This window comes from Rhizopus microsporus (genome assembly GCF_002708625.1).
Source record: "Rhizopus microsporus ATCC 52813 unplaced genomic scaffold scaffold_17, whole genome shotgun sequence".
NCBI classification, from domain to species: Eukaryota; Fungi; Mucoromycota; class Mucoromycetes; order Mucorales; family Rhizopodaceae; genus Rhizopus; species Rhizopus microsporus.
This window is the reverse complement of record NW_019671932.1, coordinates 118,835-133,344: the sequence shown is the minus strand read 5'-3', so window position 1 is coordinate 133,344 and position 14,510 is coordinate 118,835. Positions and strand designations below refer to the sequence as shown.

General features: G+C 38.5%; 6 protein-coding genes across 6 annotated transcripts; 3 read left to right on the top strand and 3 right to left on the bottom strand.

The window, feature by feature from the left end:
• Nucleotides 1–527: 527 nt before the first annotated feature.
• RHIMIDRAFT_240566 (uncharacterized protein) lies at nt 528–2,132 on the top strand (the record flags this gene model as incomplete). The annotated part of the gene is made up of 4 exons (XM_023609409.1): nt 528–934; nt 991–1,102; nt 1,149–1,588; nt 1,634–2,132. The coding sequence occupies 4 exons, from the start codon at nt 528–530 to the stop codon at nt 2,130–2,132; spliced, it is 1,458 nt and encodes a 485-aa protein (XP_023463158.1).
• A 91-nt stretch (nt 2,133–2,223) lies between these two features.
• On the bottom strand, nt 2,224–4,335 carry RHIMIDRAFT_240565 (uncharacterized protein; the record flags this gene model as incomplete). Its single annotated transcript, XM_023609408.1, has 8 exons — nt 2,224–2,508; nt 2,553–2,872; nt 2,925–3,304; nt 3,356–3,446; nt 3,523–3,644; nt 3,704–3,777; nt 3,827–4,129; nt 4,186–4,335. 8 exons carry the CDS (start codon nt 4,333–4,335, stop codon nt 2,224–2,226), a joined length of 1,725 nt encoding a protein of 574 aa, XP_023463157.1.
• A 34-nt stretch (nt 4,336–4,369) lies between these two features.
• On the bottom strand, nt 4,370–5,889 carry RHIMIDRAFT_262737 (Endonuclease/exonuclease/phosphatase). The gene is made up of 5 exons (XM_023611629.1): nt 5,602–5,889; nt 5,473–5,535; nt 5,267–5,423; nt 4,923–5,219; nt 4,370–4,870 (listed from the first exon to the last, which is right to left on the bottom strand). Exons 1-5 carry the CDS (start codon nt 5,797–5,799, stop codon nt 4,398–4,400), a joined length of 1,188 nt encoding a protein of 395 aa, XP_023463156.1. The 5' UTR covers nt 5,800–5,889; the 3' UTR covers nt 4,370–4,397.
• Nucleotides 5,867–7,171, top strand: RHIMIDRAFT_262735 (uncharacterized protein). The gene is made up of 5 exons (XM_023611628.1): nt 5,867–5,968; nt 6,018–6,253; nt 6,305–6,605; nt 6,659–6,706; nt 6,766–7,171. Exons 1-5 carry the CDS (start codon nt 5,902–5,904, stop codon nt 6,957–6,959), a joined length of 846 nt encoding a protein of 281 aa, XP_023463155.1. The 5' UTR covers nt 5,867–5,901; the 3' UTR covers nt 6,960–7,171.
• A 1,691-nt stretch (nt 7,172–8,862) lies between these two features.
• Nucleotides 8,863–11,417, top strand: RHIMIDRAFT_240562 (uncharacterized protein; the record flags this gene model as incomplete). Its single annotated transcript, XM_023609407.1, has 6 exons — nt 8,863–8,926; nt 8,975–9,246; nt 9,300–9,451; nt 9,510–9,608; nt 9,655–11,062; nt 11,115–11,417. The coding sequence occupies 6 exons, from the start codon at nt 8,863–8,865 to the stop codon at nt 11,415–11,417; spliced, it is 2,298 nt and encodes a 765-aa protein (XP_023463154.1).
• A 69-nt stretch (nt 11,418–11,486) lies between these two features.
• RHIMIDRAFT_285826 (uncharacterized protein) lies at nt 11,487–13,532 on the bottom strand (the record flags this gene model as incomplete). Its single annotated transcript, XM_023613315.1, has 2 exons — nt 11,487–13,309; nt 13,367–13,532. 2 exons carry the CDS (start codon nt 13,530–13,532, stop codon nt 11,487–11,489), a joined length of 1,989 nt encoding a protein of 662 aa, XP_023463153.1.
• Nucleotides 13,533–14,510: the final 978 nt, after the last annotated feature.

The window sequence follows — 14,510 nt, the reverse complement described above, 5'->3', positions numbered from 1 at the left end:
TTAGTTCTTTATTTAAGTATTAGGATCAAACCATGTATCTCATGACAGTGTGTGATCAATTGAAGAGGGGACGAAAGTAACATATACAAAAAGTGATGTAACATGCGGCTAATTTTGGTAACTGCCCTACTGAGAATATTTTTTCTCTATCTTTGCAAAAGCTCAAGAAGAAATGCGTAATAAAACTTAATCACCCTGTGATCTTAAAATCAAGTCACGGCCTAGTAACGAAGGAGAACATGACAAATAAGCAAGAAGACCTCGAGATTTCTTGGAGCGGAATCAGGAAAAATAACAAGATGCCTTTTATATTTATCCCCACACCCCTATTTTCCCTGATTAATTGAAAAGGTATTATTTCAAGGAAAATCAATAGCTTACATAATTATTCGTACAACAAAAAGTATTATTTCTCAGTATAACCTAATACAGTGCATATGATTTTTTTTTTCTCTTTTTCCCTTTTCTCTCTCTTCCTCCTCCTCCTTCTTTTCTCTTTTTCTTTTCTACTTTCTTAATATCAAAAAATGGAATCGGTTCATAAAGAGTTTAAACTAAGTCAAGAAACATTCAAAGCCATCGTCCAAGGATTTATATCCGAGTACAATCATGGACTAAACACAGCTTCAGCATCCGGTCTGGCCACAATGATCCCCTCTTATGTCACACGTTTGCCCACAGGTCAGGAAACAGGTACGTTTCTTTCATTGGATTTAGGGGGAAGCACCCTTCGTGTGTGTGCCGTCGAATTACTAGGTCAGTCCAAGGTTAAAGTCACTCAGATCCGTCAAACGATTGCTCCTAATGATCCCATACGGACGAGTGAAGCTACTGAATTCTTTGATTGGATTGCTCTTGCTGTTGCTCAACTTGTTCACACACTAGGTTCATCCAAACCTTTGTCGATGGGCGTCTGTTGGAGTTTCCCTATAGAGTAAGGTAGACATAGATGAGATGGGGCACGAAAAAGTCGACTCATCTATTTCACAGTCAAACGAGCATCTCTAAAGGAAAAATTCTGCGTATGGGAAAGGGTTTCACCATCAAGGGTCTCGAAGGGCATGATCTGTCCGACCTGCTTCATGCGGCGTTTCAACGAAGAGTAAGGCGGACATACAATTCTGTTTTGTAACTCACAGTCATGATAGGGTGTTCCTGTCAGGGTCACTGCTCTGGTCAACGATACTGTCGGAACACTTGTGGCCCACGCATACACGAATCCAAAGGCACGTATTGGGTTTATCTATGGTACGGGTGTTAATGCTTCCTATCCAGAAGAAATGAGACGAATAACAAAACTTCATGGTTATCAACAGGAGGGCAAGATGCTGATCAATACTGAAATTGATATCTTTGGGAGCGAGTCTTATCTTCCTCTCAACAAGTATGATCGCGAACTTGACAAAAACCACAGTCAACCCAAGTTTCAACTTTATGAAAAGATGATGTCCGGTGCCTACATTGGCGAACTTGTTCGACTGGCCGCCCTGGATCTCATCCAACAAGGTCACCTCTTTCAAAGTCATCGACCCAAAGAGTTTGACGTTCCTTTGGAATTTGATACGGCTATTCCTAGTGATATCGAAAGGTAATTTCATTTTATTTTTGTCATGCTGTATCTTATTGTTTTTAGTTGTTTGGAACTTGCCCCACAAGAGCGACTCGCTCGCTTCAGTTCTCATTTTTCTTTCCGTTCAGACGATAATTACGTTCCTACACTACATGACCTCGACATTTTCACACAAATCTGTTTGTCCGTGTCCAATAGAGCTGCTCAGTTAGCCGCCGCAGCCATGGTCTCCTTGATCGAGCAGCAGGACGACCTACTGAGGTCAACTGAACCAATTGTCATTGGCATCAACGGATCCACCTTTGAAAAATATCCTGCAATGTCTAACCGTATCCAGCAGTCTCTCACCAACTGGTTTGGCCCCAATATAAGCCAGCGTATTCAGCTAGAAATCGCGACTGACGGTGGTAGTATTGGTGGTGCTCTCATTGCCATGCTTGCTGGAAAAGAACACAAGTCTACCTACCTTCAACAGTTGCCACGGTTCAGCTGCCTTTGGCAATGGTTATCTTTCTTTAAGTTCAATGACAAAGAAGATAAAGAAAAACATCAACGTATATAATGAAGAAATAAAATACGAAGCCCTCCTTATTTATATGCATAATGCTATCCACTATTTATATACAATCATTACGGCAGGATAAGGGAATAATTTAAGAACTTTCAATAACAACTCTCAATCTCTTTCTCGGTTTCTTAGTTTTTGTAGTAATAGTATGCTTTCTTTTGGCTTTTCTATATCCTAATGCAGGGCAGGGTATTTTATCCGTCTGAGCTTGATATGCGGGATTAAGTGCCATCAGTATTTTGACCAGATCTTCGTCAATCTTTATATCCTTTCTGAGAATAGGCGCACGACAAACAAAGCAAGCTTCTGTTTTTGTGTGCTTTAAGCACCTTATGCAACAGACATGACTGCATGGAGTCACCGCAGGATTCTATTATACATTAGCATTAGAAACAAATAAAAACAACATATTACCTTTATAGGCTTGGGACATGCACCACTGCAGCAAGTCACCACATTTTCAAACAAGTGATTCAAAAATTCGTATTCGGAGTAGAATTCGAGCTTCTTCACGCCTTCCCAAAGTCTCTGGTTCTTTTTATCCTCTGCCATCATTTTCTGGATGCGTGCGGGTATCTTGTATTTGACGAGTTTTTTATTCTTTTTTTCATCTTCATGTATCATTCTCAATCCTTTCTTCTTACGTTCTTCTTCAGCCTTTGATAGCCAAGGAGCTAGCTCGTCATCGTCTCTTCGTAGCATAAATTTCCACACGACACGATCAGGGTTAGGTACTATCAAGCAGCTTTTTAGTATATTATTTTACCTTCTTTTTTTTTTCCTTACAAATTGTGGGCCAGTATTTAACTACTTTGTAAATACCATCATAACGAAAACCTTGCTCGGGCTCAAAGTCATTAGGTGGACGAACTGCATTTCTTGCACGAACAACACGTATGGGTCGACTGTTTCTCCAATTATATGCCGCACCGCCTGTCATTTCATTCAGTGGTGCATCACAAGTAAGTGCCAAAGCCCTGTCCTGACGTACGAGCACCTTTTTGAGCATATCCGGGTCATTTTTGGCAGTGATATTACGTCCAGCGATAATAAATTCATAGCCTTTATCCACAAATGTCTCCAATCCACTCAAGTTACGGTAGAGCATGATCGATGTAGCTCCTGTTATATAACTACCGACGATACGAGTAGAAAATGACATACATCTGATGGCAATCATCAATATCTGTACTGTTTATCACTTTTTTTTTGATTACCTGTGAACACCCCAACTGGTAAGAAGATTCGAGCTGCTCCAAGTCTGTCCACAGTAAACACCAGGAATTTTGCCGACATGATTATGAGGCGCTGGTCAGAAAGAAAGAAAAAAGGGCATTAAAAAAAGAAAAAAAGAAAAAAGAAAACGAAATCAATAGCTACATACCAATGTTACATTCGTTTTCTTTGATGCGTATCAAGTTATCCAATGAAGACATAACATTGGCCACCTTCTTTTCTTTATCAATAATTAAATCCACATCAGTATTGATGCAATCTGGACAATACCTACAGTGAAAAGGAAAATAATGAGACTCTCAGTTAATCTTGTTCATTTTATTCTTTACCAATATTCAGCAGTTGGTATCTTTGATAAGCCTGCACACTGCGCATGCCAGTAACTATCACATTGGTCACAAATCTATATGATAGGTTAATGAATCATTCAATATATAGAAGTCCAAGCTTACGAGTGGATCCCCCGTTTTTCGTAAACATTGACGACAGCCACATTCGGGACACTTGGTGCCTTTGTTATGACAATGTGTACAGTAAAAGTTCTCGTATGGTGCAGTGACAATATTTAGGTCAAGTATGACATCCTGCTTACGCGGTTTATTTTCTTTTTCTTCTTGGCTTGGAAGAGATCTTTTGACTGATGGCGAGACGCGTCCAAACGTCTTGTTGATATGGACAATCACGGCAGTTTTATCACGTATACGATAGGTTGATGTAATTAGAGCAGGTTGACTGTCTGCACAGGTATCATTTAACTATTAAAAATAGAGATAAATAATAGTCGAGTATACGAGTGTTTAAAATGTATTACAATTTTTCCAAGTGAAATGAGTAAAAAGTCCTTCTTATTCAACTCGATCAAATTAGCTATTCGCTTTCGAAGGCTTGATACTGCTTCGTCTTCTTCAACATTAAGCGTCAACCTTTTGTCCTGCCGTGGAACAAGTATTTGAACTTGCATTGTAAAATGTTGAACAAGAAAAAAAAAAAAAAGGGGGGGGGGGAGAAAGGTTTATTGAAAAATTAAAACTCCAAATCGGCCACCAGACAAAGATGATCACTGCCAAAATTTCTATTGGGCAAAGATGGCTTGAGATTGGCTTCTGAGGGAAGTAAGAGAATATTTTTGATAAGCATGTCGTGCTGTATAAACATATAATCTAGAGGTCCCTTGAAGGCAGCAGTATAGTTTGTAAATTTAGGTTCACCTAATAGTCCACTTTGATCTGGTTGAACTTTAGCGATAGAACTGTACACGCTTTTCCATTGGCCGCCTTTATAGAGCGATACCAATTTATTCACACTAATCACTGCATCAGGGTCAATAGATACACCATCATTGCTCTCTAATTTCCCTTCTTCTTCTTCTTCGTCTGACTCGCCTTGGTTTGTCAGTGTGACCATTAGAGAATTGTTTAAATCTTGGATATGGTCATCACTCAGGGCATGATCAGTGAGAATACCATAGACTGGATCATCAGGTGTCGAATTAAAATCTACTCGGTGATAAGAATACAATGAAGATACATCATATATATATCTTCATACCTCCTAAAAGCAACGATATCCATTGCATATCATCATCTAGTTCAGATTTGAATTCAAGTAATTTGTTCACAAAGATAACAGTCTGTCTCAATCGTTCATAGTTGCACGACGGCCTCCAATAGAGATGCGTGTTTCCGATAACGAAACCAGTGTTTGGATGTTCTTTAGATGTTAATGCTAGTATTTGAGCCACATTTCCTGTTAAGATGGACGGAGGACAGAGAGGATCTGTATTGTAATCTATCGTTGCATATTTTACTTGACTGAACTTTTCCTTTTTAAAAGCAATAACACAGCCTAGCATTAACAAGTTAATAACTTGTTATTGTTATTATTATTATTACCATGGTGTTTGCTAGGATAATGGTAGAATGTCAATTCATAACCTAGTTTAGATAACGCTTCTTTATAAAACGTATCCACATTATCCACTTCCTGCAGGCTCATAATATCTGCGTCATAAAACTCAATTTCTTCAAGAATCATTTGTTTTCTGATTTTCTACATAGCCATTAGTTTCTTTTGCTGCGTGGCAGTTTTGTATATTTACCCATTTCAGCACATCTCCAGAATCAGGAAAGAGTTCACGTTTGATAAGCGTTTGAGCCAAGATCTACTACGACACAAGAAAGGGATAAGTTAGATATAAAATATAGAAGCAAAAAAAAAATTCCCTTACGTTAAAGGACATGACTCTGATGAGATGGCGGTGGCCTTGGTCATTGACCCTTTTGAAATCACGACGTAAAGGTTTGAGAGGAGGAGGAGGAGGTTTAGATTGATTGAGGGCCTTCTTGGCTTCCTTTTTAGCTTGTTTGAGCCGTTTTAACTCTTCGATATTAATCGGTTTCCCTCGAGGTGGTGGGTTGATAGACATTAAAGTAGAAAAAAGCCTAATGAACCTGCTACGCCTCATATATAAACATGTCAAAAATAATTCAAGTCGCGTATATCCTTCTTTTTTTTTCATCTTCTTTTAATGTCTTTAAAGAATAAAATACTCGTTACAAGCAAACAAAATGGGCAATCACTTCAGTTTGTTAAAGGTGTGTGCGATCAATTATGTTTAAACATTTACTGACACAGGTTAGAAAGATCTCTTCAAGGAATCGAATTCACCTTTTCCCGACAGCTTGATTGATAAACGATTGGAAGAAACAAAGGGTGATATTACAGGAATATCAATACCTTACAAGATTGACACAAAATATTATACTGCCAATGTCGACCTTTGGGTAGATGAGGTAGATCAACAAGAGACAGCCAAAGCCTATAGTCAAAAGGAAGAAGTGATCAAAGCAGTGGATTGTTTTATATTTGTTATGAAAGAAGTAAGAACAAAGACAAAGGATATCAATGATGACTTACATTGTTATCATTAGACAGAGCATTTTGAAAGTATAAAGGTGTGGTTACCATTTTTAGAACAAGCAGAGCCTAATATTCGAATGTGCATAAATTATGGTTCAATAAAGGAAGAAAAGGCAGCAGAAATGAATGATTGGTGTTTATCTCATGCATTTGATTATGTTGATATGAATGAAGTAAAATCAGATGTACCATTTGATAAAGTAGGCATTGCATTAGCATTGGATATCATTCAAACCAATCTCTGGGAAGGAATGGTGAAAAAGAAGAAAAAGAAGATGACAGAACAAGAAGAGGAACAGGATCTGATACGAGGTAATATATAGAATAGTATATATGACATATACTCATGTGCAATATATATATAGAAATTCAGGAACTACAGCTATATAAAGAAGAAGAAGAAGAGGATATGGGTAAATTTGGATACATCATAAACATGTATATACAAACTGTCTAATAGTGATATATATAGATTTACCGTCTCAGTCTGAAATTAGTGAAATGCAAAGTAAGCTATTTGGTTCAATAGATGAAGAAGATGGCTTGGATAAAACATTTCAAATGCTACAATCGATGAGAGAACATGGTAAAACCCTCTCAGACCAAGAAAGACGCAAGATGGCGGCTCAGGTAGCTCTTTCATTTGCTGCTCAACTTGGATTATAAACTTCATCTGATGGCTTCACATGGATTCTTGTTGTGTTACTCTTTTGATCATTTGCAACAAAAATAAATAAAAAGGGGCCCTTTTATTTATGATTTCTCGTGACGATAAGCTTTATAATGGAATTTCTTTATTCCCCCCTCTTTTGTGTTTCCCCATGAGAACCAATCATGACTTTTTTAAAATAACCTACACACTTTTTATTTTATTGAAGGACAAGATAAAAATGATGGATCTGCAAAATAGTTTGTATATAAGAAATGTCTTTTTTCTAATAATAATAATGTTTATGTGTCATTGATAAATATGGGGTAGATCTGTTACAATACATAACAAAGCATAAATAAACACTATATACGCGTATGCGCGATCAGTTACATTTTTTGTTTACATTTAACGCGAACTCAAAAAGGGAAGCAAGACAAAAAAAATGAATAAAAGAAAAAATGAAGTTGCACGCGTGAGAAAAAGAGATAAATAGTGTTTAATAAAGAAAGAGAGAGAGAAAGAGAGAAAGAGAGAAAACTATGTGACTCGCTCAGACAGTTTAGGTCATCCTATCTTTTTGGCCCTTTTGGCTATCTTTTAACTTTATAATTTCTCACCCCTTTTCTCTTTTTCTCTTTTTTATATTATTTTTGTAACGACAATGGAAATGAACTATTGCTTATATTGCGAAAAGAGACTTGCTGATGATGTAAACTCATATTCAATATAAAAATTAATAAGTTAATTTTATTATTATTTAGAATATGGCATTTTGTTCAGTTTCTTGTCAGTCAAATGAAGCATCTAAAGATGACCCATTTCCAGTAACAACAACAACAACTAATACTATTCATGATTCATACTTTTCGTACCATCGACGACCCACATTAGCATATAAAGCGTATAGACCATATCCACTAGTACAGTCACTATCATCTGCAAGTTCAGTTTCATCTTCCCTATCTGATGTATCCTCCATTTACTCTTGTTCATGCGACGACAAAGGCACACAATTCCGTGTTACACGTACCACATCTTAATCTCGCCTTTATTTATATACAATTCACACTCATTTCATATTCCCCCACTTATGACTTACCCCCCTCCTTCTCTTTTTTTTCTCCCCCTTTGTATGGATTATATATATATGTCATCTTTTATGTATATATTTATATATATATATATGTGTATATGTTTACAAGAACATCATAATAAACTGTAAATTATGCTTCACCTTGCACTAAATGAACCTTTTTTAAAGATAATGCCTTTATCAAATATAAAGAGATGATGACTATTTGCTTCAAAAAATAGTGATCCGATTGGACGTTATCCAAAATGAGCAACCTTTCATCTATCGGTTTGAAGACCGTTTCCGCGGTGTCGCTCATTCTGTGTGTGTGTGTGTGTGTGTGTGTGTCACTTTACGTTTGGCGTCCTGTGGCATTGACGTGTTTATGATGCTTATATTATTTATATCAAAAGAGAGACTAAAATAGAAACTTGTAATAGATATAATAATGTGTATGATGAGGGTGACATGATCATAAAGAAGACTCGACACACATAAGCATAACTTGACTCATGCGCGCTTAATGTGGCAGAAGTCATGCACAGCTTCCTAAATAAAAACAGCAAATCGTATTTCACTAGAAAAAGGAAACCGTGGCGCTAGTCTCATATGTTGGGAACGAGCCAAGGTTAAGTATGTCCATATCTATTTTACATACACTCTAATTCTGGTTTAGACGAATTACTACAGATCAGCATATTCGTTCCCTCAAATCTGTATGTAAAAACACTCAAGGGCATGGCACATTTTGTCTGTATTCGGCCTTTAAATTTACGCATTCAATTCACGTTCCTCGCATAAGAAAAGCCAAACTTTCTTTTTTCTCTGCTGAGCGACTTTCCGGAATGGATCAACATAAAAAACCTGAAAATGCATCGCAAGGAGAGCTATCAAATATGAAGTCTATGGGTAAAGGAAAGAGAGGAGATTTATAACAAACGGGCTTACATTCACTAGATTCCTTACAAACTACCATTTCAAATACGACAACTGCAACAACTGCTACTACCTCTGCTGCTGCTACACAAAATGTTAATAGCAGTACAGCAACTGAGAAGCAACAGAGAGAACAGGCCGTACCAGTAACAAATAATGCAGAGGGTGAAGAACAAACGATGCGCAACCAAAAGCTTGTAGAGGAGTTTCAGTATCTGTTGGAAAAGAGTCAAAGTCTGTTTAGTGGACTACGAGACTTGCCTCCAACGGGAAGTCATAGACAATGGAGGCCTGTAAGAAAAAATCCATTTATTACTGTCAGCTCTCTTATTTTATTAATCTATAGTATTTTGAAAAGACCTTTGAAGTCTATACAAAGCTATGGAAGTTTCAACAGACACACCGACCTATATTAGAAGACAAGGCTAATTATGGATTAAAACGATGGGAAGTAGGTGAGATTGCAAGCAAGATTGGACAGCTGTATTATCATTACTAGTAAGTAGAGAGAGAGAAATTGTTTATACTTGAAAGAAATTAAAGCTCATTATGTAAGCCTAAGGACAAGCGAAACCAATTATTTGCATGAAGCCTACGTCTTTTACGAAGCTATCCATGAAAGACAATACTTTAAAGACGTCCTAGAAGTAAAAAAGTAAGAGAGACGACCATGAGGATACATTTATTCATTTTATATGTAGCTCAGCTTTGATGATCAAAAAGATGAGATACTATGCACGATTTATTATCGTCTGTTTATTACTCAACCGAAGTGGAAGCGTTCAAAAGCTCATTAGCGAATTGGAAGGTCTGATCGAAGAATACATCAAGAACTTCAAGCCACCTGACGCAAAGGAATGGCAAATGGTGTTAGAAGAAGTCAGTACATTTACAGAGGCAGAAAAAAAACTAGTCCCTATCAACCTCGACAAGACCCCAGATAAGATCGAACACAGGCTGAGGCATAGTATTGAAGAGAGACCAGGCGAGAAACTGAGACTTCAAGAGGCCATTCTGGTCGGAAATTACCAAAAGCAGATCAAATTTTCTGAGCTCACCTTGGATATGTACCGTATGCTTCAGTCGTTGGAAAGGGAACCTTTCTTATCGAGCGATAAACCCAAACGGCCGAATCCACACAAGTATCTGCTCTACCGACCCTCGCTCAGTCAGTTATTGGTCTATATCTCGGCTGCCTTCAAGGACACAGGAGATCACAGTGCGCTGATGCTCTATCTCTCGGCCGACGGCTGTGGATATTCAGATCAGATGCTTCCGGGCTTTGGCGGAGGCGTGATGACAAGTCAGCGGCATAAAGGAGATCATCGTAACCATGCATCAAACACGACCAATGCAGCTCAAGGCACAGCCATTCCTTCGTCGAACAGTGCAAATCTTGGCAACTCTGGAGCCAGCGGCACAATGACGGCTAGTTCTCCTGTCGGCAATGCACCTTCGTCGTCTATAGCAGCGGGAAATAGTATGCATCCCGGTTCCTCCAACACAGGACCGGGCACTGGAGTAGCTGCTGGCGCTACAACCAGTGGATTATCTTCATCCATGGCAGGAACAGCAGCAGCTGTAGGTGGTATAGCCACAGGTAGCGGCGTAGGTATATCCTCTGGAAGCACATCAACGCCCAAGCATACAGAAGTCCCATCTGTTCACTGTCTACATCCGGCAGATCTTATCCCATTTACTCGAAAGCCTCTGTTCTTAATTATTGATAGTGATTACAGTATCGCATTTAAAAACATGCCTAGCATTTTTGGCCAACCGTTCATGTGTCTCATGTCGCCTACAGAGTATCCTTCGTCTGTACAGGATAAGAGCGAAATAGGCAGTCTCTTCACCTTGTTTCTGCACACACCATTACTTGGGTTCTGTTCTGTTTCAGATATCGGCAATCTCGATCAACAAAAATGGGACGAGTGCGTGCAAAAGGTGTCGATTATGGAAAAGACGATCGGTCAGTTGCTTTTGGCGGATGCAACCGTGGATAAGAGTGTGAAGCGGTTCATGACGGATGATTTCTTGTACCATTTCATTGTTCGATTTGTACTTTGTGGATTTATATTGAGATACCATTCTTCCTTCAAAGATGAAAAGGTATGTAAAAATGAGCCATGAAGAACTGTTTAAAAACTTTGCTTTTTCCAAGTCATTTCCTACATCAACGCCTAGCTTGCCTGAAAACATTTATGTTACTGCAGAAATAGTGACCATGCTGGCAGATCTTACAAGAATTGCTGATGTGGGAACTTACTTTAGTTTGCCTGCTTATGCTACAGTCTCAATGGATACATCTTCATCAGCATCTACAAGCAACACAGTTACTACTAATAATAATAGCAATAGCAATAATGCTTCTAATAGTGCAGCAATTAATGTTACCAATGTGAATACCAATACTAATACTACCAATACAAATAACAACAGTGTATCAACTATGGATATTTCATAAATAATAAAGGTTTATTTAACATAAAAACATTACATACAAAACGTATGTATGATAATGATCTCTCTCTCTCTATTGACAGGCAGAAGGAAGTTCGAAGCTTTCGGTACGTTGTTCCAGCCAGCCTCTCTGAGTGACTTTAGCACCAACACCTAGACCACGTTTTGCAAATGCTCTGTAGATATCACAATAATACTTTCCTTGGGTCAACTGTTGCTCAGCTTGCAGGATGGCATCACGAGCATCGACAAAGGTAGGGCTGCATGGCTGCAACTTCAGTCCATCTATCACCAACTGAACAGCGAGTGTATTACCGTATGATGTGATATGATCACGAACTTTTTGAAGATCATCTGAGTCCATAGCCGTCTTGAATGTATCCTCAGGTGCGGGTGGGAACCAGTCAGGCGTGAAGCCAAGAAGATCAACAAGATTCCAGTAGACTTCATAAAGCATTTCGGCCCATACTTCACCTTTTGCATGAACACCCCAATAGTCAAATCGGTCCATGATCTTGTAAGTGCTTGGGTTTGTCTTCATAGAGGTAGAGTACTTGTATTTACGAATGCCTTCACCACCATTTGCATAATTACCCATGCTAAAATCGATATCACGGGTGTACTCCTTTTTCATACGAATGACCGTCGCAATGAAATCGCCCCACCCTTCACCCATACCACCTGCTTCATTCCAATTGAGACAGTTTGAGTTGGCAGGGCCACCAGTCAGACGGATGGATACACCGTGGGTATATTCGTGGATGATAATACCACTTTCAAAGTCACCATCACGCATAGGGCTTGTCTGGTCCCAGATGTACATTCTCATCTTGCCATGCTTGCCATCAGGAGGGGTAGCAAAGTTGGCATTATTTCTACCTGATCCATCTTGAGCATTGGCAATGACTGCGTCGTTCTCACCATTATCCTTTTCACGACCACGGCCCAAGTTACTCTGCTGAAAGTTACCAGCCTTTTCGTCAAATCCGTATCGATGGAAGAAATCATGGGCAACGTTACACCAGTAAAAGAGATTGGTAACAGCAGCGTCTTGATAGTCGACGGGTTCCTGAGTATCGAAATCAGCTTCATAGTCAAAAGTGATATCATCATCTGAGTCCAATTGACCGGTTGGGCGGTAGTTATTCTCCCAGTTGTTACCACCATCAGGGTTTGTATGTGTGTAGGCGTTATTGCCTATGGTCACATTGAATGGTTGAGCACCTTGACTCTGGATGCCTTGAACGTGCCAGCCGTACGGACTTGCCCAGGAGTCTTGAGGGTTCTTGAGTAAAATTCGTGAAGATTCAGTAGGATCGTTTATGCCAAAGGGAATGACTCTATAGGAAGCAGAAGAGACCCAATCGACTAGACTGATGACTGTGCCATCATAAGCATTCACATGACCATTGTACCAATTATCCTGTAGTTCATACTGAATGTCCCAAACAAGTTGAAGTTGACCATTATCTAGTTGAAGGTAACCTTGTTTGACCTCTACAGGAGATTCAGCATAAGGCACATTTTCAAACATCATCACATCAGGGTCCTTGAATGAATTGAGTTGAACAAATTCATTTGGATCGACTGGATGACCCCCTTTGACAAAAGAAACGAGGGACAGGATTGCGTCCTGAGGAGGAATGACGTTCTTTGGTTCATTAAAGAATGATGACGGAGAAGAAAAGATGAATTGGTTGAAGAAAGAAGCTGATGATTTAGTGGGAGCAAATGAGTTACCAGCTGAGATAATTTGGCCAGAACGATCGACATTGATGTTGATGTTGCCATTAAAAACTTCGAGTCCGTTTACGATTTGACGTAAATAAACATGCGTCACACCATTAAGATCGGTTTTATATGAACTTTGGACGATAAAATCACTTGTTGTTAACTCTCTTTTTGCAAATTCAATAGCAATTTCTTCTGCATTTAATTCAGATCGCTTGGTACCTTGGAAATTACCGACAGTATCATATAACTTGTATTCTCTATGTGCCAAATCAGGGCCAAAGCTACGAGATAAACCAAGACGATAGTGAACTTTGCTATCACCAGGGAGAATTGAACCTAAACCTTGACTTGCAAATAAACATAAAATAGCTAATCCAATCTTCATTTTAAATAAATAAATAAAAAAAAGAAAAAAGAAATAAAGGTAAAAAGAGGAATTTATAGTTCAAATTGCATGGTTACAAACTACATACAAAAAATCTGTTTTGCCTTTATTTGGAAGTAAACAATGTCATTGGATGTCAATCACTTTTTTTTTGTTATCTTTTGTTTTGAAGTCCTCATGACTTTAGCTGTTTGTTTTCTTTTTTTTTTGTTTTTTGTTTTTTTTATCTTTGTTCAATACAAGAATGACTCAAACGAATTGAGCCAATGAATTCGATTGAAAACAAGATTGACAAGAAAGAAGGAAATACATGATCCAAAGATAATCAAAATAAAAATAATAATAGTAAATGACGACAGATGTCATGTGAATAAAGGGGTTGTAGCCAATCATCATTCTTTTTGTTCAATAACCAAGCTAAGCAACCAAGGTACCACTTCATGCTGCGGATACTCGTCTTTATTTTCCCAGGCTTTACTCAAATTGCATAAAGATCATTGTAGCATTTTATTCAAATAGAAAAAAAGGCTAATATGTTTGGCAATAACTTAAATAAAATTCATGCTATGACCCCCTTAACAATGCAACCATCTCAATCATGTATTAAAATATGCCATCGCATTCTCTTCCAAAATGTGAGAAGGAAGTCACATTTGCACTTTTGTATCCACATATGCCTGATATGATTGCATAACAACTCAGTCTTTGCCCTACTCGCTCCACTTGTCCCCTTCGTTGTTCCTTCCAGTGAATGTTTCTGGTAGAGAGGGTCACTCTATCTCACCTGCCAACGCCCGCCAACCCTGTTTCCTCTACCTGTCATGTCTCTTTATCTGCCCCTGCTGTTGTCTTCTCCCGGGTATCCCCAATTCTTGCGTCTTTATCTACACAGTCTCTGCAGGGCGCATTTGTGAGACTTGGCATTTTCTTTTCTTTGTCGTCCTTTGGAAAAAAAAAGCTTTAAAATCTAAAAGCATA